The sequence below is a fragment of the Microcebus murinus genome, chromosome 16 (assembly GCF_040939455.1).
Source record: "Microcebus murinus isolate Inina chromosome 16, M.murinus_Inina_mat1.0, whole genome shotgun sequence".
Classification (NCBI taxonomy): domain Eukaryota; kingdom Metazoa; phylum Chordata; class Mammalia; order Primates; family Cheirogaleidae; genus Microcebus; species Microcebus murinus.
The window spans coordinates 5322827-5348825 of record NC_134119.1 but is presented as its reverse complement, the minus strand read 5'-3'; the positions used below and the strand labels follow the sequence as shown (position 1 = coordinate 5348825).

The window sequence follows — 25999 nt, the reverse complement described above, 5'->3', positions numbered from 1 at the left end:
CCTAGCGGTGGTTCTGAAATCTGAGGGTGTAGGGAGGTTCACAGCAAAAAGCAGCTGCTGGGCTAAGCAAAGAATCCGGTCCCGTGTAAACACAGGTACTGGTGGGGCGCTAAGGGGGTGTTTCCCACGCTGCTGCAGGGTGGGAAAACCTCCTCAACTGGCAAGAGAGAAACACTCACTCGTCATTGGGTGTTATAACCAAGTGCAAACTCTTTACAAGCACACATTTTCATTATCAAATTGTTGTTTCTTCTCACTCTGCCAATTATTTAGAAATATAAACAAAGTAGCTTTAGCAGAACAAAAGGGCTGTGAAGTTAAGTAATAATGGAATGTCACCAGGGAAATTTCATACTGACCAAGGAACACAATTAGGAGAGAACACAAAATCCAGGTACAGTAAATGGGCACTTGTGGCCCTGACTAAAGCATTATAAAAGCTGCCCATGTAACAAAAACATTTGTAGCCCCTTACTATTTTGAAATGAATTTTTAAAAAGAATATTTTGAAATAAATTTTTAAAAAAGAAATAAAAAAGAGAATATAAAAGTCTAAAGGGACCCTTCCTTGCTCCTATACCAAAGTAAAATAGATTACTCATCACTTTCTAGTCTAATCTAGTTTTTAATTTCCCATTCCGTTTTTAAATAATATTAATATCTTTTGGGTTGAATTTGGAACTAATTAAAAGCATTATGGTAGCTTTAAAATCTTATGGAAAATTCATTTGTATAAAAAAAGAATATAAAATCAGTCTTTCATTTGAAATAGCATAGTATTAAAAATATCACAGGTGTGTATACTCAACATAAAATTTTCCAGCTTTGCTGGCTGAAGTACCGTCTGGTCTAAAAGACTACAGAAATAACTATTATCCAAAAATCATTACTCTTTCCTGCGGGCCACCTTGCCAGTGCCAGGCGAATGAATTCATAGATTTGAGGTGCTACCCTCTGATTCAAGGTTTACGTCTTTTATAAAATACCTGCAATGTGTTTTGAAATATTCAGTTAAAAAACAGGCAAACAATTCTAGGCATTACTTCAAACTTTGAAAAAAATGTCTGTGACCACCTATTGTCATGAACTTAACTGTGTCAAAGAGGACGCTCACAATTTCTATCTTGCTGTGAGAATTAGAGGCTGTAACCCTTCGCCTCCATCACTTATCCATCATGTTGAGGATCATTTCACAGGTCAAGTCTCCGTCCGGGTCCTTGTTGCCCGCCGTGGTTTCTCCGCAGCCGGCAAGCGCCATCTCACCTGGGGGCTGCTTTCCCCGCTCGGCGGAAGCCTCCTCAACGGCAGTTTCTTGGGGAAAAAGGCATGGAGTGAGCACATTCAACAGAAAGCCAAGAAGTTGCAACTGATAAGCTGTGCAAATATATCTCGGAAATAATCACTTTAATTTTAACGCAGCAGCAAGCCTGTTGGGAGACAGTCTTCTGACTGGCAGGGCAGAACCAGTGTTCTGACCCCAACTGTCTGCCTTAAGTCAGGGTTTCTCGGCGCTGCAGACACCTGGGGCCAGGTGCTCTGACAGCGGGGCTTTCCCCGGCACTGCCGGATGTTAGCAGCAACCTGGCCTCCACCCGCCACCCGCCAGTAGCACCCTCCTCTTCAGCTTCAACCACCAAAACTGGCTCCAGATACTGCCACGTGTCCCCTGGGGGAGGGTGGCGGCCCAAATCGTGCCCAGCTGGGGACCTGGGACTGCTGGGAGCTGAATGCGGATCTCACAGACCTGGACCGTGCACCGTGGAGTGACAGACGCCACCAAAGTGAAAAAAAACGCCAGCTGCTCGCAGGGCGCGTCCCTGCAGCCAATCAGTGTGTCCTGGGTGCTGCTTCTGGGGCAAGCTTAGTGCTAGGCACACGCTGTGAGCATGCCCAGGGCGTGGCCAGGCTGTAACCTATGCACCCTCCAGCAGCTTAGGAGCTGTGAGCACAACTTTGAGAGTTTAAGACAGATCGCCGCACACCGATCCGCGCAGCAGCTTAAGCCACAGGAGAGGGCGTGCGTGTGGGCCCAGGCGTGGCCTGGGGGCAGGTGTAGGCACAGGCACAGGTGTGGGGCGCAGGGGTGCAGGAAGGCACTCTGGGGCACAGTGTGGGCCTGATGGTGGCTGCAGGTGCTGGTGTGGCTCTGGGCTCAGGTGTGGGTGAAGACGGGCACAGACTGGTTGCCTAGGGAAACCACATCTACTGCAGAGGCCGGAGGCAGAGGAGGGGGGAGCTGGGGGGCGCCAGGCCCACATGGGGAGGGTGCAGAGGGGCCGGGAAGGTGAATGGTCGGTAATGTGGCCGGCAGCAGAGTGCAGGGAAAGGTCAGCGGATGGTGGTGACAAGGAGCCTCTGGGGACCTCAAGTGGCTGATGGGGACAGAAGGGACAGTGCTGAGGAGTGGGTGGGGTGAGCCAAGTGCACAAGAGGTCCGCAGGGAACCAGGAGGTGTGGGAGGTTGTATCTTTTCTGAAGACCGTGACCACCTTTGAGGCTGGTGGAAGGACGAGGCTGGGAGGGAGAAGCTGGGGGAGGGGAGGGGAGGATGAAGGGTCCCGGGTCAGATGGGAGGGGCGGCTCTTCCATGACTTCTGTGGGCCCCTCCTCCATGAAAATATGAAAAGGCTGGGCGTGGTGGCTCATGCCTGTAATCTCAGCACTCTGGGAGGCCGAGGTGGGCGGATTGCTCGAGGTCAGGAGTTCAAAACCAGCCTGAGCAATATCGAGACCCCGTCTCTACTAAAAATATTAAGAAATTAATTGGCCAACTAATATATATAGAAAAAATTAGCCGGGCATGGTGGCGCATGCCTGTAGTCCCAGCTACTTGGGAGGCTGAGGCAGAAGGATCACTTGAGCCCAGGAGTTTGAGGTTGCTGTGAGCTAGGCTGACGCCACGGCACTCACTCTAGCCTGGACAACAAAGGGAGACTCTGTCTCAAAAAAAAAAAAAAAAGAAAAGAAAAAATGAAAAAATGTTATTTTACATCACTGGTATAAAAGCAAATCTAGCCCAGGCTGGACTCCCCATTACTGGAACATTCATTTTCCCTCTGCTCTGACCCAGTGAGGGCCGCAGCCCTGGGAACCAGCTGCGTCCTGGGGGGCGAGGAGTGCTGAGCCTCAGGCTGGAGGGAGGGGGCGGGCTGGGAGTGTGGTTCTAGAAGCCAGCAGAAAGCACTGGCAGCTCAGCTCCCTCCCTCCGACCCAGGATGGCAGCGCCCCCGCCCCGCAGGGCTGCAGTGTGAGCTCCGGCTGAGGGTGCTGCCTCCCGGGGCAGAGGAGAAGGGCGAGGCAAGTGTGGGCAGCCCTACCCGAGCCGGGAGGTGGCGCAGGGACAGGGGACCCTGCAGGGTCCTGGCTGCACCGCCCAGGCAAGGAGAGGGCTGTCATCTACATGGGCAAGAGACAGAGGCAGCAAGGGTGTGTGGCACATGACAGTGGGAGACAGAGCCAGCTCTGCACAGCGGGGAGGGAAGGCAAGGACTGCAGGACACTGCTTCCATCTGAGCTTCACACAAATGATGGTTTTGAGTGTTTAGTATAAGTATGTCCCAAATAGCGTGTGGGATATACTTACACTAAACAACTATTCGTTCTTTCTCTGAAACTTAGACTTAACTGGGCATCCTCTGTGTGATTTGGCAGCTCTTGAAGGAAGGCAGTCGAAAGGATGACAGTCATCTGTGGCAAAGGTCCCCAACCTTTCTGGCGCCAGGGACCAGTTTCGTGGAAGACAGTTTTTCCATGGACTGGGATGTGGGGGATGGTTCCGGGATGATTCGAGCGCATGGCATTCATTGTGCAGCCAGACCTCCCCGCGAATGACAACCTGTGTCTGCAGCCGCCCCCCAGCGCTAGCGTCACCGCCCCAGCTCCCGCTCAGACCCCCAGGCGCCAGATTCCCACAAGGAGCCGCAACCCAGACCCCTGGCCATGCACAGGTACAGCGGGTCTTCTCCTGCGAGAGTGGGAGCCACCGCTGACATGGCAGGAGGATGCTCAGGCAGTAACGCCGGCGACGGGGGCGGCTGTGAATGCAGGTGAAGCTGGGACCATCCAGGGTTTGGGGACCCAGGCCTGCGGGAACACTTCCACGTCGAGGATCGAGGGTGGCCTGACACGGGCACAGACGGAGTGATGAGCCTGTGCTTTTGCCGTACGGCCCTCCGGCTTCCAGACACCACCGCGGTCTGAGGTTCTCATGGACGAACAGAGAAGGCAACGCCCGCCCGCCCGGCTCAGAGTCACCCCCGGCGCACACGGGGTGGACCGTACGCGCCAACCTGGGAGCTCAAGTCGGCCCCCGGCGGCCAGAGGATGAAGACCACGATGGCTTTCGGGTCGGCGGCCCCAGAAAGGGCATGTCCCTACACTAAGTCCCTAAGCCTGCAAATGTGACCTTCTTTGAAAAGAGAGGGTCTTATCTGATATGATGAAGGGTCTCCAAATGAGGTCATGCAGGATTTTCCAAGAAAGCCCTAAGTCCTAACCGTGACAAGCATGTCATAAGCACAGAGGAGCAGACGCAGACGTGGGAGAGAGGAGAGGGCTACGTGAAGGTGGGGACGCAGACTGGAGTGACGCGGCCATGAGCCACAGAACACTGGAGCCATCAGAGCTGAAAGCGGCCAGGAAGGAGCCTCCCCCTGAGCCCCCGAGGGAGCGTGGCCCTGCCCACACCTCGACTGGGGACTTCGGTCTCTAGAGCCACGAGAGGGTTCCCTTTTGCTGCCCAAGCCACCCAGTTTGTGGTCATTCGCCGCTGCGGCCCAGGACAGTCCCTGCAGGCGCAGGCAGCAGTCCAGCACGACACCGGACACCTCCCAGGGCAAGGAGAGTGGGGTGCACACGTCTGTCACTCGGCCACGCATACACGCCTCATGAGGAACCACGGGGCAGGGTGAGGACGCTCACACTGACCTCTCCCACCATCCCCGCCGCGGTTCCCAGAGGGGACTAAGGAGCCACGCCCACCTCGCCGGTCACCAGAACCTGCACCAGGGCAGGAACCGGCCCCAGAGCCGCGCTAGGGCGGCACCTGTCCCGGGGCATTGGCTGGTGGAGAAATGGGGTTTCCGGACGCGGCCCCTATGCAGTAGCTTCCAGCACCCCGGACAGTCACTAACTAGAAAATCACCGTCAGGTTAAAAATGAATTCGTTTAACACAAGGTACCGGCTTCCTTCGCGGCTTCCTTCGGGACCATCTGCTTTTTCTTCTTCATTTTTTTCCCTTTCCCTGAGGTGGCCGACTTCTTTTGCGCTGGGTCACACTTCTCTGAATGTCTGTTCATGTTATTCTGTTGAAAAAATGACACAGAACACACAAGCATCAGCCCACTGCAAGAACCGCGGGTAACGTGCACCTTCTGTCACCTTGTGCAAGGACGACGCCTTTCTAAAGGTGGCCCTGTCCGCTGTGATTAGGTCTAGCCCAAAGTGAGCTTTTGTTTTTCTTTCCTTTTTTTTTGAGACAGAGTCTCGCTCTGTTGCCCGGGCTAGAGTGCTGTGGTATCAGCCTAGCTCACAGCAGCCTCAAACTCCTGGGCTCAAGCGATCCTCCTGCCTCAGCCTCCTGAGTAGCTGGGACTACAGGCATGCGCCACCATGCCTGGCTAATTTTTTCTATATATTTTTAGCTGGCCAATTAATTTCTTAATATTTTTAGTAGAGACGGGGGTCTCGATATTGCTCAGGCTGGTTTCGAACTCCTGACCTTGAGCTGTCCGCCCGTCTCAGCCTCCCAGAGTGCTAGGATCAGAGGCGTGAGCCACTGCGCCCGGCTATTAAGTGAGCTTCTTTTAAATATTTTTTATAATAGAAAGGAAGGAGAAGACAGAATTTATTGTTTAGGATGCTTCCGCTCTCTAAAGTGAAGACTGCAGTTGAGCCAGAAGCTCAGCCCATCAGTCCACTTCACGACAGTGGACAACACGTCCCAAAGGCTTTGCTGTGCCACCAGCTTCTTTCCCAAAGCGGCTGGGCAGAGGTGACGGGTGGCAGTTATTAAACTGTACACGACACTCGGGATCACAAGCCAAAGGTTCCCTCGCCAAGCCTATCAGCGACAGTCTCACACGATGCACATTCAGGATAACCTAAGTTAGAGAGTGTTCACCACTTGAAAAGTTCACGCGCAAGAGTCACGGCCGGGTAGGGGGCCCTGCGTTTGCCGACGACGTGAAACTCCCCACCTCCTTCCCGCGGGGCGTCTGTACTCCGCGTAACAGGCCCGCCCTGGTCTGTGGGCCGGAGAAGGAAGAATTTACACGTACGGTTACTACACTTCTTCCATTTTATGCCCGTGCACAAGGGCGGCAAGCCACGGCGGGGCTGCAGTCCGACCGTCTGCTCACTCACGAAGGGCCCGGCCCGGGCCGCTCTCGGGGCGCGGAGCGGGGGAAGCCGCTACGGCAGACACTGCGGCCTGCGGAGCCGAAATCATTCACTGCTGGGCTCTTTGCAGGAACGGCCTGCCAGGCCCTGGCGCACGGAATGCCTGTGCATCGCCACGCCTCTGGGGGCTCCAGGGTTCCTTCCAGAATACGACGAACACCACGGCTCCTCCCCAGCAGACACACTGTCTGCCGACAGCCGGGAAGCCCAGGGCTAAGAACTGCCGAGGTCAGGTTTGTATTAGCAAGCATTAATAAAACAACAACGTGCCCAGCCTTCACTGGATGAAGATTCCAGTAAACCAGTGTGGCGCTTAGGCTACTCTGGACTCAGAGGGTAAACTAACGGGACAAACGTCTGTGTCAGAAAGCTGTTTCTCGAGAGAGCAGGAGCCCGAATTCCAGACCCAGAGCAAGGGGCCCTCCCCGGAGAGGCAGGTCCGGTCCGGATGGCGGGTGGCACTCTGCCACAGAGCGACGCCGTGGTTCTGTGTGCTAAGAAAGCTGTGAATGACTGACTTGTTAAAAATTAAACTGGATTCAAGCACCCCTCGCTGTGCTTTATTTTTAACGGCTTTATCGAGATACAATTCACATGCCATACAGTAGCTTGGTGCAAAAGTGACTACGGTTTTAGCACTGTTGAAATTTGCAATCTGATACTGGGATACATTCTTAAATAAATGAATTTATGTTATATATCATTTTAATGTACATTTCTTGCTTTACTTTTTTTTTTTTTTTGCTATTGACATTACTTGCTGTTTACTTTCTATTTATCTTAGGCTGTGGAGATGATGTTAGACAAAAAGCAAATTCCAGCAATTTTCTTTATTAGAGTTCAAAATGGGGTGTAAGCAGAGACAACTGGCAACACCCACAACGCGTGTGGCCCAGGAACTGTTGACGAACAGACGGTGCAGCGGCGGTTCAGGAAGTTTTGCAAAGGAGACGAGGGCCTTGAAGATGGGCAGTGGCCGGCCCTTGGGAGCTGACAACGACCAACTGAGAGCAGTCATCGAAGCTGATCCTCTCACAACTACTGTAACTGCCAAAGAAGTTGCCAAAGAACTCAACATCGACCGTCCTACAGTCGCTCGGCATTTGAAGCAAGTTGGAAAGGGGGAAAAGCTCTGTTAGTGGGTGCCTCATGAGCTGACCGCAAACCACAAAAATCATCATTTTGAAGTGTCGTCTCCTCTTCTTGTATGCAACAATGAACCATTTCTGGATCGGGCTGTGACGTGCGATGAAAAGGGGATTGTATAGACAACCGGAGGTGACCAGCTCGGTGGCCGGACTGAGCAGAAGCTCCACAGCACGCCCCAAACCCAAACCTGCACCATAAAAAGGTCTCGGTCCCTGCTTGCCGGTCTGATCCGCCACAGCTTTCCGGGTCGCGGCGGAACCGTCACATCCGGGCCGGGCGCTCCGGGGACCCATGGGCGCTCCGCAAACTGCGGGCCGGCAGCGGCGCTGGTCAACGGGGAGGCCCGAGCCTCCGCCACGGCCACCCCCGGCTGCACGCCGCTGGGCCCACGCTTCAGAAGTCGAACGCATCGGGCCGCGGAGTTTGGCCTCATGCGCCACACTCCCCCGGCCTCCCGCCACCCGCCTCCTCCTCTTCAAGCGTCTCGGCAACTTTGGGCAGGGAGAGCACTTCCACAACCAGCAGGATGCAGAAAATGCTTCCCAAGAGTTCGTGGAATCCCGAAGCACAGATTTTTACGCTACAGGAAAAAACAAACGTATTTCTCGTTGGTAAAAATGTGTTCATTGTAATGGTTCCTATTTTGATTAATAAAGATGTGTCTCAGCCTAGTTTTAATGATTTAAAATTAAGTCCGAAGCTGCAATTACTTTTGTACCAACCTGATAATGTGTCCACTTAAAGTGTATGATGTAATTGATCCTGATCGCTGACTCTTGGTCAACTTTTTTTTAAGAAAAACAAAACCAATTTAACAGTTTTTTGCAATACAAGCTTGTGATTTATGCTTACTCTATAAGTGGAAATCAGGATTGTTTTAAAGATTTAAGGTTGGGTATTTTTGAGCACTCATCTGGGATGTAACAGCAAAGTTGAGTAAAGTATAACTGTTAAACAAGTCCCAGCTTTTCTCAGGTTAGTTGTATATCGTAGGGTGTACTTACGCAGTAAGCGTATTCAGGTTAAAGCAGCTGAACTACTTTGAATGTTGCCATTACGCCACATGATACTGAACATAGTTTGGATGCATGTTGAAAGACGTGCTTTTTTGTAAAACTCAATATAGGAGCTGTGTCTACAATTAAAGTGAAACATTTTGGCATGTTTGTTAAATAAATAAAGTGTATAAATTTAGTGTTTTTTAGTTTATTCAGTTATGCAATCATTGCCACTGTCACTTTTAGAATGTTACCACCCCAAAGAGAAACTGTGTCCCTATTAGCAGCCATTCTCTGCTCTCCCTGCCCTCTGCCAGCCTGGCCACCGCTGATCTACTTTCTATCTTTACCCATCTGCCTGTTCTGAGCATTTCACACACACACACAGTCATGCACCGTGTGGCCTTCCGTGTCTGGCTGCTCGATCAGGACTTCTTTCCTTTTTATGGCTGAACAGCATTCTACGGTGTGGACAGACCATGTTTTTTGCTTGTGCCTTCATCAGTTATGGACATTTGGGTAGTTTCTATTTTTTTTTGGCTATTATGAATGCTGCTGCTACGAACATCTGTGTGCTTTTGTGAACGCCTATGTTTTCGTTTCTTTATTTGTTCGTTTGTTTTTCCGTTTTTTGAGACTCTGATGCCTGTGCTAGAGTGCCATGGCGTCAGCCTGGCTCACGGCAACCTCAAACTCCTGGGCTCAAGTGACCCTCCTGCCTCAGCCTCCCGAGTAGCTGGGACCACAGGTGCAAGCCACCACATCCAGCTATTTTTTTTCTGTTTTTAACAGAGACACAGTCTCAGTGTTGCTCAGGCTGGTCTCAAACTCCTGAGCTAAAGTGATCCTCCCGCCTCGGCCTCCCAGAGTGCTAGGATTACAGGCGTGAGCCGCCGCACCCGGCCTCTCTGTTTTCATTTCTTTTGGACACGTACCTAAGAGTATAATTGCCGGGTTACATGATAACTCTGTGTTGAACTTTTTGAGAAACTTCCAGACTGTTTTCCAAGGTGACATCACCATTTTACAATCCCACCAGCAATGTACGAGAACCCCAGTTTCTCCACGTCTTCGCCCACACTTGTTATTGTCATTTCGACTGTGGCCGTCCCAACAGATGGGCCCTGCGATGTGCGCTTCCCTGGGGATCACCGGACCTGGGTCCGCCGTGGGCTCAGTGGCGGTTTGTACGTCTTCTTTGGAGAAACGTCTATCTAGGTACGTTGTCTGTCTTTAACTGGGCACTGTCTATTATTGAGTTGTAGGAGTTCTTTATATTCTAGACACAAGTCCAAGTGTGCTTGCTTCTCTTGAACAGAAGGAAAGCTTCAGAACTTCTGATTTCATGTTCTGCGGGGCTGCGTGAGGCCGACTCCCTCTTTTCTCTGCGTTTTGATTTCTCACACCGAAGGGCAGTTTCTACGCTTTAGAACTCCACTCTTTAATTTTAGCTCTTTTCAATCGTAACACAATGTGAGTGACGCTGTTTCGGAAGCGTTGCTGCCACTTTTATTTGAAATCTTGAACTAACGAGATTAACATTCCAGAACTATCACACTATGCTACTCATAAAAACACAACCACCCTACCATTTTCTTTTAAGAGAAAAGATACAACTTCGCCCCACAAAAATAGTGAACTTCAGAAAATTCAGATATAAAGGCGGGCTGCAGCAGGCACTGTGGGGTCTTAGCCAGACGCCTGAGGAGGTTTTAAAATATCCACAAATTTTTTGCTACTTTTCCTTTCAAAAGGGACTTCATTTCTCGCCCTTTGTGTGTAGACCGGACTTAGGGATTCACTTCCAATGAAGAGAAATAAAGTGATGCCACTTTTAAGGCCAGACTGCAGAGGGCACTGTGGCCTCCTCCTTGTTTTCCCTCTCGTCCTCTGGGTCAGGAGAACGCTCAGGCAGCCCTATGGGGGGGCCCATGAACAGAAGCGTCGCCCTGCCGACAGCCATGTGGGGCACCGATCTTGGAAGCGGATCCCCCTGCCCCAGTCCAGCCTTTGGAAGATCCAGCCCCAGGGGACACTGTGACCGCAACCTCAAGCCAGAACCACACATCCACGCCTCTTCCCAATTCCTGACCCACAGAAAGGGCGAGACGATAAACACTTGTTGTTTTAAGCCACTACTAAGTTTTGAGGTGATTTGCTAGGCAGAAATAGAAAACTCATACAACACCTTAAAAAAGAATAAAACCAAAGAGTACGTCTGTTGCTTGACACTGTACCAAGAGCACTAGTCTAAGAACGTCTAAGAAATGCTTGAAAACTGCGTTCTCTCTGTGACGTAGCCTAGCTCTAGTTCACAGGAACAATTTTAACATATTGCACGGAAAGCCAGGGCTCTCCAGGGAGCCTGAGAACACCCTAACACTACTTGCAAGGTTTTGTGTGTAGGACTGTCCCTTCTTAGGGGGAGGGGAGACCACACGTTCATGAGATTCTTCAAGAACTCTGTGCCTCCAAAGAAGTAGCAACCGCTTCCCCAAGGCATGACAGGAGCTCGCCTACGCCCCGGCAAGTTTCTACGCCCAGGTTTGCACTCCCGCGGTGTGACACCACCTTCCGCGACAGAGGGATCCTCCCGCGGAGGCTTCGTGGCGCCCCGACCAAGCTTACCCAGCGGGAGAAGCCTTTGCCGCACTTGGGGCACTCGTACACAGCCGGGACGAAGCTCGGGTCGTGGTATTTCTTGAAGTGGACGTTGAGAAGCTGCTTCTGCCGGAAACACTTGTTGCAGGAAAGGCAGGTGAACGGCTTCTCCCCAGTGTGGGTCCGCACGTGCACGGTCATGTGCCGCTCCTGAGAGGGCGGGAGAAAACAGCTCGTCTAGCTAAACGCTTTTTTTGTGTTTTTTTTTTAGCACCAGACACTATTTATTGCACAACGCTTCTCCTCTCCAAAGTTGAGTCCAAACCATCGTCTCAGTGCCCTTTCACCATGGAATTAAATGTCACGTAAGGTGGGTCGTGTTGGACCCAGTATGTTTGTTTAACAAAGCGCTGAGAGAATCTTACCATAGGGTAGGAAGATTTTAGGATAATGGTAAGGTGACCTTACATAAAAAGATATAACCTCTATATTCCACCTTAAAAAAAAAAATTCCGCAAGTTCTGCTACAAGTCAGTGTCCTGATTTACGTAAGTGGAAGCTGACCTGGGGCGTGAGGTAAGGTCTGACCGGGAATAGTTCCACTATTAAGGAAAATTGCCGCAAACACGATCTCAACAAAGCACCACTCAGTCCCTCAGTGCATGGCCACCTGTGAAATAAATGTGCGTGCGGTCCCGGCAAGTCGCCACGTCCCTGCGATCAATTAACTCCTTGCTGGTTCTCCGGCCCTAAGGGGAACGTGGCAGCACATCCTTGCGGAGTGAAACCGGGATCATTTTCCCTCTCTGAAAGGGTCACGTATTTGAAGTCCTATTTCTATTTAATTACTTGCAATTACCTGAGTTTATGAAAGGTAAACAGAACCTGCACACTTAAAAAAATCTAATGTTAAGAGTTCAAATTCACCAGACACGTGGGGTGGGAAGTAAGTTAAATACCTAAATGTTTTTCCTTCTACTTCCCAATAGTATCATAGCAGACCTTGGTGTAAGCAGCGGCCTGGTCTTCAACCCTATGGTCTCAGGACCTGCTATACTCTTAAAAAATCACTGTAGTTTCCAAAGAGCTTTTGTTTACGAGGGTGATATGTGTTAGTATTTACTGTATTAAAATCAAAACTGAGACATTTAAAAATTATTTTAAAAAATATTTATTAGTTTAAAAAAACAATTAACTACATGTCAATGTATTTCTGCAAAAATATGTTCTCTATTTTCCAACACTCACCCCCTCCCCAAAACCTAGTATCTCGCTTAATAAATAAGGTTGCCAGTTAAAACACAGACTGCAATGTCTGGGACATATTTATATACAAAACTATTCATTGTTTATCTGGAATTCAAATTTCACTGGGTGTCCTGTGTTTTTATTTGCTAAGTCCGACAACCTTATTAAAAGAATTCCAGTGGAGTCCCATCTCTGCTCTCCCTTCAGTCCTCTGGGGTATAAGAAAGAAAATTGGCCTCATAGACATGTAGTTGAAAAAGGGAAAAGAATTTTAATAGCTTTTTAAAATAATTGTGTACAACCTTCTTTGCTATTACTCCAAAACTCAGTGAGTGGTAATTTCTTAAAGGTTGGTTGCAATGTGGGATGGGAAATGCTACCAGTGAACTTGGTGTCCCCTGTTCAGCTAAAATCCACTGGTCTGTGCTCTACTTTGAATGAATCTGTTACCCACGCACTATTCTGCAACATCATGGATCGGGCATCTGGAAAATGTCAGTTTACTGAGTTATGGAGACATTTAAATATTGACGTATTTCATTATACAATATAAAAATTCGCTTTCTTAAAATAACTCCAGTCTTAGAAAAGTCTTAAATATTAGAAAGCTCTAAAACTCACAGTGGTGAATATAAATTTTCCAAAATTCTAATTCTGATTTTTCTCTTGAACAGTGAAATTGCATTCCTAGTCCCACATGTTTCCTTGGAAGGGACAGGCTGCCATCGTTTCCAAGGAAATGTCCACCAACCGCCCAGTAACCGAATAAGCAGAGTTCATCTGCCAGGCATTCTGTGCGAGGGGGCGGCTAGTTGGGCTGGCAACTCAAGCAGCCCCGGAGCCGCTTCTCCTCCGGACACCGCCCAGCCCCGGAGGACCACGGACGCGCTTACGACAACTTCCCACCTCAATCGCATGGAACGTCAAAAAGAAAGCATTCAGGGTCGAGATTTAATAGATTAACAACTTTTACTGCTTCATCAAGGACATTCTTAAGTGAAACTGCCCTTTTCTTTCTGCCGCCAGTGCGAGAAGGAGAAGAACACGGCCACGACCCGTCCTGCGGGTGTCGCCACTGCTGTGGCACCGTGCGGGCAGATGCCAATGGAGGAAAAGGGCAGATGACTTATCTTGGCATCTAAGACAACGGTTTGATCTTGTGGGCCCCCAATTGGTTACCAGAAGCTCTGCGGGGCTGTGGATACACGTTAAGAACTGTCACTTTCAACTTATCCTGAACAGGCTATTATAACCAAGCGTGACTTTTCCCAATATTTTCGAAGAGAGAACCCCACTCGAGCCCTCCCTTCTTCCACGCCCCACTGCCCCCAAGCCGACCCACGCACGCACCTGCTTGCAGGCGTAATCACAGTGCTCGCACTTGAACCTCTTCTCGTTCTTGTGCGTCTTCTGGTGCTGGATGAGGGCGTAGCGCTCGTGGAAGACGGAGGAGCAGTAGCGGCACTTCATCTCCGCGGCTTTGTAAGTGTGCAGGTTGCGCAGGTGGACACCTGGAACAGTTGCAGAGCGGCGCGTGGCTCGAGAGCACTGGTTCCCGTCAGGCCTGCTCTCCCGTCGTCCGAAGAGGGGCTTCGCAGCCTTGGCCCTGCTAACATCTGTGGCCCCCCACCCACCCGCTCTTCCTTCCTGGGCGGCGGGGGCGGCCTGGCCCGTGCACGGAGGATGCGTAGCAGTTCCCTGCTCTCTGCCTACCGGGTGCCTGCAGCACCTTCCTCTCCAGCCGTGAAAACCAAACCACCTCCAGAGAGCGCCCCGTGTCTCCTGGGGGCAAAGCCGCCCCCTGGGGGCAAAGCCACCACTGCTCTGAGGGAACAGAACACCGAACCATTGTCTCAGCGCCCTTTCACCATGGAATTAAATGTCACGTAAGGTGGGTCGTGTTGGACCCAGTATGTTTGTTTAACAAAGCGCTGCGAGAATCTTACCACAGGGTAGGAAGATTTTAGGATAATGGTAAGGTGACCTTACATAAAAAGATATAACCTCTATATTTCACCTTAAAAAAAAAAATTCCCCAAGTTCTGCTACAAGTCAGTGTCCTGATTTACGTAAGTGGAAGCTGACCTGGGGCGTGAGGTAAGGTCTGACCGGGAATGCTCTGGGGTAGTTTTTGTTTGTCAGGGTCTCTGCTGGTTTTGTGATACTTAGTGTAAGAACCAAACCCGGCAGCCGCGTGATGGGGGGGAGGGGCCTGCATCCGCTGACTGGGACGTTTAAAGAGCACGGTGTCTCAGGGTCAGTGTGGTGACAGCATCTCCCAGGGGTGTCCGGAGCTTGTCACCTGCTGGCACGGGACAGATACGGACTCTATGGCTTTGCCAGGGCGTCCAAAGTGCCTCGCATCCTTTCTTGGCTCCTGGCTTATGGTCCCCGTGCCCACCCAAGTCCCACCGGGCTGGGTTTTGCGGTGTGCTGGCATCCACGGCAACACTGACAGAACATTCCGGACGCAAAATAAAAGTTAAGGCTTCGTTAAATGCCTTTCGGCAATGTCTCCAAAACAGCTCCTCTCCAGAATTTCTCTGGGCAAACTGGTAAATGTTTACTTTTGCTAATGGATTCTGAGTATCACAGTGTCATATATTTGGGAAAGAGAAGTAAGACCGGGGAAAAAGGCAGGCCCCGGGTCCTGAACCAAAGAAGGGAGGCTGGTCCACTCACTCTTACCGACCCCACTGGCAAACCCTGGCGGGCTCCCTGTGGGCAGCTAAATCCCGGCACCCAAGTCTGGCCCTCGGCCCCCAGGGGTCTGCTACCATCTTACTTCACTGAAGTGAGTTCCTTACAGGGAGAGCTATGTCTGGCTTCTTCCTTTTGTGGCTTTGGCTCCCAGAACTTCAAGCAAGCGTTTAGGAAAAGCTAGTGGGTATCACTGGAGAGAACGGTAATAGGGTCAGAATCTGTAACCAGGCGGCCTCCTAGCACCCCTGGTCATGGGGCTCTTGGGCCGTTCACTCTGTCCCTGAGTCCCGGGCCCCATCTGTAAAGACAGGCCCAGTACGGAATAAAACGGTATCTGCAAAAGATCTTATCACATGTGTACCAACAACGGGTCCCCGCCCAGACTCTAAGAACATGCCGTGGGGATGCACTTCCGCGGTCCTGCCACCAGATGGCGCCACAGGACCTGTGGAAGAAAACGCATCCTGGGCTGAGCTCCAAAGAACCGGCAGACTCTGCAGCAAAGAAACCAGACACTCACGCAGGTCGCTCTTCCTTGCAATGATGGTGGCACAGTGGGGACACTCGTACTTGGGGACGTTCTCGCTGTGCTTCTGCAGAACGTGTATTTTCATGGTCCCGCTCTGGGTGAACCGGGCGTGGCAGACGCGGCACTCGTAGGGCTTCTCACCTGTGATGCAGGTGACAGAGTGAACCCCGCGCTGCGGCTTCCCCCCAAGCCCTGACCCTTGCCAGAGGACACGGGGCGCTGAAATCGTTTCTTCTGCTCCCAGGGCTCCCTCCCCCACCCCTCTCTCACAGGCTTAACCCCGGCTAGCCCACGACTCCTAAATGAAGCCAGCACACCTTGTTTTATGTTTTGCTTCAAAGTTGAAGGGTGAATTAAGGAGTTGACTTTTAAATCCCTGGAAAACTCTTGGGAGCAAATGCCTTAGGGTGCTCCGCCTGGCGCAGCGTTTATGGGGTCTCCCCTAATGCCAGGTAAATGCAAAGGCACAGATCAAAATCTCCCAGTTGGAAAGGAACGCAAAAACTGGCTTTTCCGTTGGAACTTGGATTTCGCCCCCTGAAGACTAATTTTTAAAAGCCCGGACACTCTGGAAAACACAGGTCTGCTCGGCTTAGGAGGCCGCGCGGGAGACGCCTTTACCTGAGTGCGTGCGCATGTGGCGCTTGAGCTTGTAGGTGTCCTTGCTGGCGTAGCTGCACAGGGCGCACTGGAAGGGGCGCTCCCCGGTGTGCGAGCGGACGTGGCGCTTCAGTTTGCTCGCCTGCAACACGAGCGAGCGAGAGGTCACCGCTGCGGGAGGGACTCGGAAGGCGCCGAGCCCCGTCAATCAGCGTCATGAACGAGATCTAAGTCAATCAGATTTGGACATCCGCGCACCGGCGCACGTTTCACTCACGCAAAAACGTGAAAAGCTCATTACGTTTTACACTCTGTTGTGGGCGATATATTTTTTTTTTCATTTGACGTGGTGTGTGAGCTCCTTTAGGGACGATGGGCGGCAGTTCCGAGAGACTTTCACTTGCCACTTAACTCTACAAAGGGAGGGCTGAAATGAGCCGCTCGATGCCACCCACGGTTTCATTTTTACGTCTAAGGCAACCTGCGCTCAGTTGTGGCAAAATTTAGACCGCACCGTCGAAGCCCAAAGGCCAGAAAAACTTCTTTTTGGTAGCAAGTGAAAACGTGGAACCTCGGCTCTTTAAGGAGGGATGTCCACACACTTCTCAGTCACTAGCCCCGGGGACCGACCCTGCCCGGCCCCAGCGTGATGGCACGTGGGTGGGGAGGCCCCCGCCCGCCAGCAGGTGCAGGTACCGCGTGTCATAACGCAGTGACTTTATAAGAAGTTTTAAGCAGAAGAAAATAAATTCCAATTTGATTCATTGTGTATCCCAGGCAATTAGTTAAATAGCAAACAACACAATACCTCCCATCAGATCTTTCTTTGCCTGACTGTTCTACTGTCTTCTAGACTATTCTTATGCTGAACTCGCTCATGGCAGGTCCTTATCTACGTGCAGCAGGAAACAGAGGCGTCAGCCACATGGGGACCATGCAAGTCACAAAGCCCACGTTAGTTCTGCTTGCGACCCCACAGATCTGCCTCCCCGGTAAGTGACGGGCGCACAAAAGCCTTAAGAACATTCAAGAACAAAAGGCGGCTTAGGGTGGAAAACAAGATCCAAACTGAAAAATTCAGCTCAAATGTCTTCAAGTATACCGGGAAGCAAAACAAAAAGAATTTTTAAAAAGGCGAAAGATTTATATGATCCGAAGAGAAACCAGAGTATAGAATTTTTAAAATTATAGCATGAGAGCTTTGAGTAGGGTAAGTGGTGAGAATGACAAAAGGCGGCCATGAATAAAACCAACGCGGGATGGCTTTTGAAGGCCGGACTGGAGGACAAGAGCATTTCAAAAGCTCTCAGAAACTGGCGTGTGGGCACCACAGCCCCCACACATTCCTGCCGGCAAGACGCGGAAACTGCGGAGAGTGGGGGCCGGGGCAGGCCCCTGTGCCAAGGCCGCCCTCCCACCCAGGCCCCGGGCTGCGTGCGGCGGCCCGTGCCGGGGACGGGTTTTGGGGACCCTGAAGCTCGCACGGAGGACTGGAAGGACATGGATGAAACATCCATTCCAGGGTTAGAATGCTCAGGGGGCTTTTCTCTGGCACCTTCACTTTAAATTCTCACAATTTACAATCACAACCTTTAGCTCAGATGAGAAATAGTTTTTAAAAATAGTAATAGCGGAAAAAAATTCTTGGAATCAAATTCTGACCCTGTTTGTGAAATTTGCTAATTTATGAAACCCGGTTGCATCATTATGACCGTTAACCTTTAGCTGTCCCCTTTAACTTAGTTCCACTCGGGTGTGTTGTTTGTCCTGCCCCACTGGGCTCCGCACAGCGGCCCAGCATGCTTCCCCATGCACAGGAGAACCCTCAAAAATTAACTGGTAGTAAACTGGCTTTGAAAAGTTACCGTGGTGTCTGCCTGCGTTTCATTGAGGGTATTGCTAAACCTGTGACGAGGTACAAATGAACAACCTAGTTGGAACGACCAAGACACAGGAAGTTCGGAAAGGGTGGTTTCTCTCTGTACTTAGCAGCAGAGATGGCTGTGCTGAAACCTTCAAGCAAGCTGCTTTGTTATCTGACCAAGTGGCATTCAGGTGGCCTTAAAAATTTCAGCAAAAATTCGGACTGGATCTGCGCTCTGTGTCGCAGCGAATACATTTTGGTTTTGTGGCACCAAGTGTCACTTACAATAAGAGAGACAGAGCTTTTTAGCAAATTTTAAAAATTACTTCTTGACCACAAGTAATTTTATTTACAGTTTCATACACCTTTATATATCATTTTCACTAGCCAGTAATCAAAGAACAGAGGAAATCCAATTTGCCATTTTAGCTTTAGAAAACAGAGAGCCTCTTGTTTCCTGTGGCAATCTGATAGGACTCCTATCTTTAGGGAGACCCATTCGCAACAGACTCTACTGCAGCCTCACTCAGCATGGCGTTTGCGGCAACGTCTTACTTAGACCCCACGAAGCTTAAAACACAAGGCCGGACTTACTTCCACGCTGGCATACTTGCACATGGAGCATTTAAAGGGCTTCTCGTGAGTGTGTCTGTAGCGCCTGTGTCGGACCAGTTCCCCGCTGGTGACAAAGGCCATGTCACAGTCGCCGCACTTATAGGGCCTGGTTCCTGCAAGATCACACAGTGCACGGTTTTAAAATGAGATTTAGCCACAGCATTTCCCAGGAATCGACAACTCTTAAATCACACTGGGTCTCGAGACGCTTTGAAAAATCTAAGAGAAGGCTCTCGGAGCCGCGAACGCCACAGGTGCGTGTGAGAGGGGACGTCTGTGCGGCATCTGGGACGTGGAATGGAAATGCAAGGGCGGGGGGCCGAGGGAAGCGCAGAGCACGGCCGGCCCTGGCGCGGGCCGGGCGGCGGGAGGCCGCGGCCGCCCTACCTGTGTGCGTGTTGAGGTGGTTCCGCAGCAGCGTGACGGTGCGGAAGGTCTTCAGGCACAGGTGGCACAGGTGAGGCCTCTCGCTCGTGTGCGTTTTCAGGTGCCGCTTGAAGCTGGACACTCTGGAGGAGGAGAACACACAGGCCTCGCAGCGGAAGGCCTGCTTCGGCCCTGCGGGGAGAGGACGCGGGGCTCGTGGGTCTGCCAAGACCTCCCTCGGGAGGGTTGCATTCCCCTCCAACAGATTAACTAACTCACTGGCGCAACCCCCTTTTCGCCTGACGTGCACCGCAACAACGGCACGCGGCTTGGATGTTCGCAAGATGACCGGAACAACCCAGGACTCCGGCGGACGTCCCCGGCGGACGAGTGACACGTTGCCACCGTCACAAAGTCAGAGCGCCTCCTTGCAGACTGACGGGGACGAGAGGGGCCTTAGTGCCTGCCCCAAGGTTGGAGCCCGAGAAGACGGGGAGCCGAAGGGAGGCAGCCCCAGAGGGTGAACTAAAGATGACAGGCACTCCCCCTCACAGAGTGCTCTGGCAAAGACAGGGAGACCTTTTCTGGTTCAGGTGTCTAAGAAACCCTGTGTCCGATCATCAGCAGAGACTCCCGTGGGCACAGGAAGCATTCAGACGCTGCAAAGTTAGCTGGGAACAGTGACCCACAACACGACAGCAAGCAACCCTGGCGAGGGGAAGAGTCTGAGTTGCAGAGTCTCCACGTTATAATGGCCAAAATGTCCAGTCTTCAGTGAAATAATCACAGGGCATGCAAAGAAACAAGAAAATGTGGTAGCCCATCCAGAGGAAAAAACAATTAACAGGAACTGTCCCTGAGAGAGTCCAGTCATTGGAACTACTTTAAACCAACTATTTACAATATGCTCAAAGGCCTGGAGAGAAAAACTGAGCCTGAAGGACTAAAAGAAACCATGAAAATTAAGTCTCGTCAAATTCAGAGTATCAACAGATATAATTTATTTTAAAAAACCGGAAATTTTGGAATTAAAAGTATAATAACTAAAATAATTCACAGGAGGGGCTCAACAGAAAGAATCATCAGGAACCTTGAAGAGAGGTCAACTGAGATTACTCAGTTTGAAGAAGGAAAAAAAAAAAAGGCTAAAGAAAAATGAGCAGCAGCTAAGAGACCTGAGAGGCAGAAAGGGGGGTAGGGAGAAGAAAGGCTATTTGAAGAAATAATTGCCAGAATTTTCCCAAGTTTGATGGAAAACAATCTGTACATCCAAAAAAAGTTGATGAACTTAAAGTAGGATAATCTCAAGGGGAGCCACGTCAAGACTCATCATAATCACACTGTTGAAAGACAAAGAAAGAAATGTTGACGGCAGCAAGACAGAAGCCACTTGTCCTGTGCACAGGGGTGTCAGCGAGATTAACAGCTCAGTCATCAAGAGGGGCCGCAGAGGCTGGAAGGCAGTGGAATGACACGCTCAAAGCACTGAAAGACAGAAGCAACCCTGTCAAACAAGCACTCTGTACCTAGCAAAACCATCCTTCAAAAGCGAAGATGAAATTATGACATCCCCAGAAAAATAAAACCCGAGTGAGTCTGTCACTGGGAGGACCTGTCCTTCAAAAACACTAGAGGCTCCTGCAGGCTGAAATGAAAGTGACTCTGCTCCATATGAAGAAATAAAGAATACTGATAAAAGTGACAACATGATTAATATAATAGATAATGTTTGTGTATTTTATTTTATACTCATAACTCATTTTTTTGTATCTAACTCAAAAGACAACAGCATAAAGCAATAATTATAAATCTATGTTGATGGGCACATAATGTATAAAGATACACTCTGTGACAATAACAAGAAAAAGTGGGGTGGGGAATGGAACTATTCAGGAGCGAAGTTTTTTTTTTTTTTTTTTTTTTTAATATGCTATTGAAATTAAGCTGGCATTAATCTGAACTAGACTGTTATAAATTGAGATGTTAAATGTGATCCCCAAGGGCAACCGAAGAAAATAACTCAAAAATAGACAGTGAAATATGTGACAAAAGAATTGAAATTATACACTAGACAACAGCTCTTCAAACACAAAAGCAAGCGGCAATGCAAGAACCAAGGAATAAAAAGATATGACACTTAAAAAAGCAAATAGAAAAATGCAGAAGTCCTTTCTTTATCAGTAAGGAGATCAAACTTTCCAATTAAAAAACAGACTGGCATAAAGAATAACAAACATGATGCAACCATTCCCTTCTACAAGAGGTTCACTTTAGACTCAAAGACACAAATAGGCTGAAAGTAAAAGGAGGGAGAGAATATTCCACACAAACACTAACCAAAAGAGAGCTGAGGAAGCTACACAAGTATCAGAAAATATAGACTTTAAGACAAAACTTGTTATAAGAGACAAAAATGACACTATATAATGATAAAAGGGTCAATCCATCATAAAGATGTAACAGTTATAAACATACATGCACCTGGTAACAGAGCCCCAAAACACCTGGAACAAAAACTGACACAACTGAAGGTAGAAACAGACAGTTCAATAATAGAGACTTCAACACTCCACTTTAAACAATGGACAGAACAAGGAGAAAGGAGATCAGTGAGGAAACAAAAGACTTAAACAACCCTATAAACCAAGCAGACAAAACAGACATCTGCAGAACACTCCACCCTGTAACAGCAGAATGTAGATTCTTCTCAGGTACTTGCGGAAGACACACCAGGGCAGACCAGCTGCATGGCCACACACATTTGGAACAAACATGTCTCAATACATTTAAAAAGACAGAAATCATATAAAGTATGTTCTTTGACCATAATGGAATCAAATTAGAAATTAATACTGAAGGAAAGTTGGAAAATTCACAAATATGTTAAAGTTAAATAATGCACTCCTACATGACCTGATGGGTCAGAGAAGAAATCTCAGGAAAATTATAAAGTACTCTGAGATGAATGAAAGTGAAGCAAAACTTATAGAATGCAGCTAATGCAGTAATGCAGTGCTCAGAGAGAAATTTTAAGCTTTAAACATCTGCATTTAAAAAAAAGAAACACATGCATTAAAAAAAGAAATATTTCATATCAATAACCTAACTTTACACCTTGATGAACTAGAAAAAGAAGATTAAATATAAACTCAAAACTAGTAGAAAGAAGAAAATAATAAGAGTGGAGAGAAAACAAATAGAAAAACAACAGAGAAACTCAACAATACCAAAAGTTGGTTCTTTGAAAAGATCACCATTGACAAACCTTAATCTAGACTTATGACCAAAGGTGAAAAAAGAGAATAGTCAGATTACTAAAATCAAGAAGGAAAAGTGGGAACATTTCTATTAACCTTACTGAAATAAAAAGGATTATGTGATGCTACTATGAACAATTATAGGCCAATAAATTAGATAATCTAGATGAAATGCAAAATTCCTAGAAACACAAAAGCTACCAAAACTGACTTAAGAAGAAATAGAAAATCTGAATAGAACTGACCTGTAACAGTAGGGAGTGAGTCATTGATCAATAAACTTCCAACAAAGAAAACTCCAGGACCTGATCACTTCACTAATTAATTCAACCAAATTCTTAAATACTAACACCAATCCTTCTCCAACTCTTACAAAAAAAAAAAAAAAAAAAAGAAACCCAAACAGTAATAAAAATTTCCCAATTCATTACATAAGGTCAGTATTTTGATACTAAAGCCAAAGATATCAAAAGAAAACTACAGACCAATATTCCTTACGAACACAGAAATCTTCAACAAGATACAGGCAAACCAAACCCAGCGGCATATTGAGAGGATTATGCACCATGACCAAATGGGTTTTATGGCAGGAATAGAAGAGTGGTTTAACACACAAGAATCAATCAATGTAACATACCATATTAACAGAATGAAGGAAAGAAAACAACACATTATCATCTCAACAGATGCAGAAAAAGCACAAAATCCAACACCCTTTCCTTGATAAATCAGAAACAACAAACTTGGAATAGAAGGTTTATGAGCTGAGTTGTAACCCCTGCCAAAATATGTTGAAGTCCTAATGCCAGGTAATTGTGAACGTGACTTTATTTGAAAAAGGGGTCTTTGCAGATGTAATAAGGTTAAGATGAGGTCATACTGGATGACGGCGGGCCATAATCCAGTAGGACTGGCGTCCTTATAAGGAAAAGAGACACAGACAGAGGCGTAGAATTCCGTGTGATGGCAGAGGCAGAGAGCAGAGCGATGCACCCACAAGCCAATGAATGCAATGACTTGGCGACACCTGAAGCTAAAAGAAAGGTATGGAATATGTTCTCCTCTAGGGCCTTCCAAGAAAGCATGGTTTGCCAACACCTCACTTTCAGTAGCTCACAGAGTTGTGAAAGAACATGCTTCTGTTGTTTTAGGCCACCTAGCTTGCAGGGCTTTGTTATGGCAGCCCTAGGAAACTAACACAGCTGCCAACTAAAAATGGGCAAAAGATCTGAGTAGGCATTTTTCAAAGACGACACACAAATGGCCAATAATCACATGAAAAGATACTCAACACGATCAGTCATTCAATGTCAATGAAAACCACAATGATATTACCTCTTCATACCCACTAGGATGGCTGCGGCTACAAAATGACACAATGGAAACTAAGTGCTGGTGACGATGTGGAGACACTGGAGCCTTCACACACTGGTGGGAACGAAAACTGGTCAGGACCCTCATTCTTAAGGGCTTCCTGGTCCTTCCGGGCCTCACCTAAATGTCACCTCCCTTAGCAGGCAGCACCCACCGCCTCCTGAAGGCGGATCACTCCTTCCCCTGGCCCTGCAGCACCTGCTCTCTCCTCCGCCGCCGGGCCTCGCCACCCTGTCCTGCAGTTACCTGCCGGCCCCCGCCCCCCACACCCCACGAGCGTTGCCCAGGGGTCAGCTTCTATTTACGTGCACAATGCTTCGTTGGGAACATTTTTATTCTGCGTTTAAAACGTTTATGTGCAAAACGCAAAACCCTTTTGGAGTTGATTCGCCATATAGAACGTCAGTTTCAAACGTCTCCTGTACCCTGACATTTGGAAAGCGACGAGAAGTGAACCCCTTAAAACTTCAATGACCGTCGCCTGCCCACAAAGAAACGCCGCAGCCCAGCTGTACACGGTCTCTTCTCCAGGATGGACTGGCCTACCCTTTGCCTTGCTCTCGTCCTTTGTAGAGCTGGCGCTTTCTGCATCCGCTGGAGCAGACGCAGACTTATCTTCCTGCACTTCCATGTTTAAATTCGAGATTGTCAGAACAATTTCGTCTCTTCCCTCATCTCCGGGCCTCGCTTCCACGAGAAAGAGCTGCTCTTCTGCTCTCTCAGCGGGTCCTTCTTCGGCCAAACGCTGGTTCTCCTCTGGACTCTTCTCAAGCTAACAGAGACAAATATTCCAACAAATATACTATTTATTACAATCTGATTAAGCTTTTTCCTTGATGAACCATACCTTACATAAAGAAAAGCAAAAATTAAAGATTATGCATCGCAACCGAAATGCTTTAAGCTGTAATTATTTAGCATCAGGACTGTGGCGGTGACATATTCCCCCTTTTTAAAAAAAACACATGCATCTTACAACATTCCAAGTATTGTAACTTTTACAATTCTTTTTTTTTTTTGAGACAGAGTCTCATTTTGTTTCCCAGGCTAGAGTGAGTGCCGTGGCATCAGCCTAGCTCACAGCAACCTCAATCTCCTGGGCTCAAGTGATCCTCCTGCCTCAGCCTCCCGAGTAGCTGGGACTACAGGCATGCGCCACCATGCCCGGCTGATTTTTTGTATATATATTTTTAATTGGTCAATTAATTTCTTTCTATTTTTAGTAGAGACGTGGTCTCACTTAGGCTGGTTTTGAACTCCTGACCTCGAGCAATCCACCCGCCTCGGCCTCCCAGAGTGCTAGGATTACAGGCGTGAGCCACCACGCCCGGCCTACAATTCTTGAATAAAAAAATTATAAGATCTCTAAAAATTTTCCTGGGAAGTACTTTTACTGTGTTTAATTTGAAACTTAATACTGCACAAAGGCCAACTTAAAAAAACAGTTATTTTTTTTTTAATTCATATACGAGGTCAGTTTGTTAAAACCAGCTGTACCTTAATCAATCCAGTGCTTTCAGCCAGGCTCACCACCAGCTCACTGTCATCACTGGCCACGGCCACATTCTCCTCCAGAACGTGAAACTGCATCACCTCCAGCTCTCGCAGGGCGTACAGCTCCTCTTGCACGCTGACGGCCACGCACGGCTGCACGCGGGGCGGGGGCCCCTCGCTGAGCCACAGCAGCGACGGCAGCCCAGGACTGGCCTGCTGCAGCATCACCTGCACCCCTTCCGGGGGCTGCGCCCGCAGCCAGCCGGTGTCCTGCACCTCCGGGTCGTCGGAAGTGAAGCGCACCGTCTCCAGGGTCAGGATGCGCTTCTCGCTCTCCTCCCCCGAGGGGGCCGGCACCAGCTCCAGTTCTTCTTCTGGGACCCCGGCCTGGGGGGCCCCATACGTACACTTGGCCTCCAGCTCCCCAGGGCTCCGAGGATCCTTCACTTTGCACACTCCATCTTCCTCCTCCTCCTCCAGGCCTTTCTCTAGCGCCGACTCCAGCTCTTTGATTTTGGTGAACTGCTCAGAAGGGGCAGAGGGCTGGGCCGCCGCCATGATGTCTCGGCCTGTTTCGAGAAAGAAGCAAGCGGTCTCCGTCTGCACAGTGGGGTTGGGGCCCAGCAGGCTTTGGGGTTGATGAAGCTCTAACAGGGTCTGGCCTCTAAAGGCTTTGGGTCCAGTAGGGTCAAGACCATGTTGGCCTGGGCTTTAGGTGGAGTTGAGCCTAAGCAGAATTTAGGCTAAAGTGGGATTCTGTCCAAGATTCTAGAACTAACAGATTTGGGGCCAATGTACTCT

General features: G+C 49.1%; 1 protein-coding gene across 1 annotated transcript; it reads right to left on the bottom strand.

The window, feature by feature from the left end:
- Positions 1–681: 681 nt before the first annotated feature.
- Positions 682–25756, bottom strand: CTCFL (CCCTC-binding factor like). The gene is made up of 13 exons (XM_075993393.1): positions 25202–25756; positions 24251–24470; positions 19095–19265; positions 18687–18820; positions 16250–16370; positions 15620–15769; positions 13747–13907; positions 11176–11358; positions 5181–5304; positions 4927–4998; positions 3871–4120; positions 3038–3102; positions 682–1311 (listed from the first exon to the last, which is right to left on the bottom strand). The coding sequence occupies exons 1-13, from the start codon at positions 25754–25756 to the stop codon at positions 1163–1165; spliced, it is 2355 nt and encodes a 784-aa protein (XP_075849508.1). The 3' UTR covers positions 682–1162.
- Positions 25757–25999: the final 243 nt, after the last annotated feature.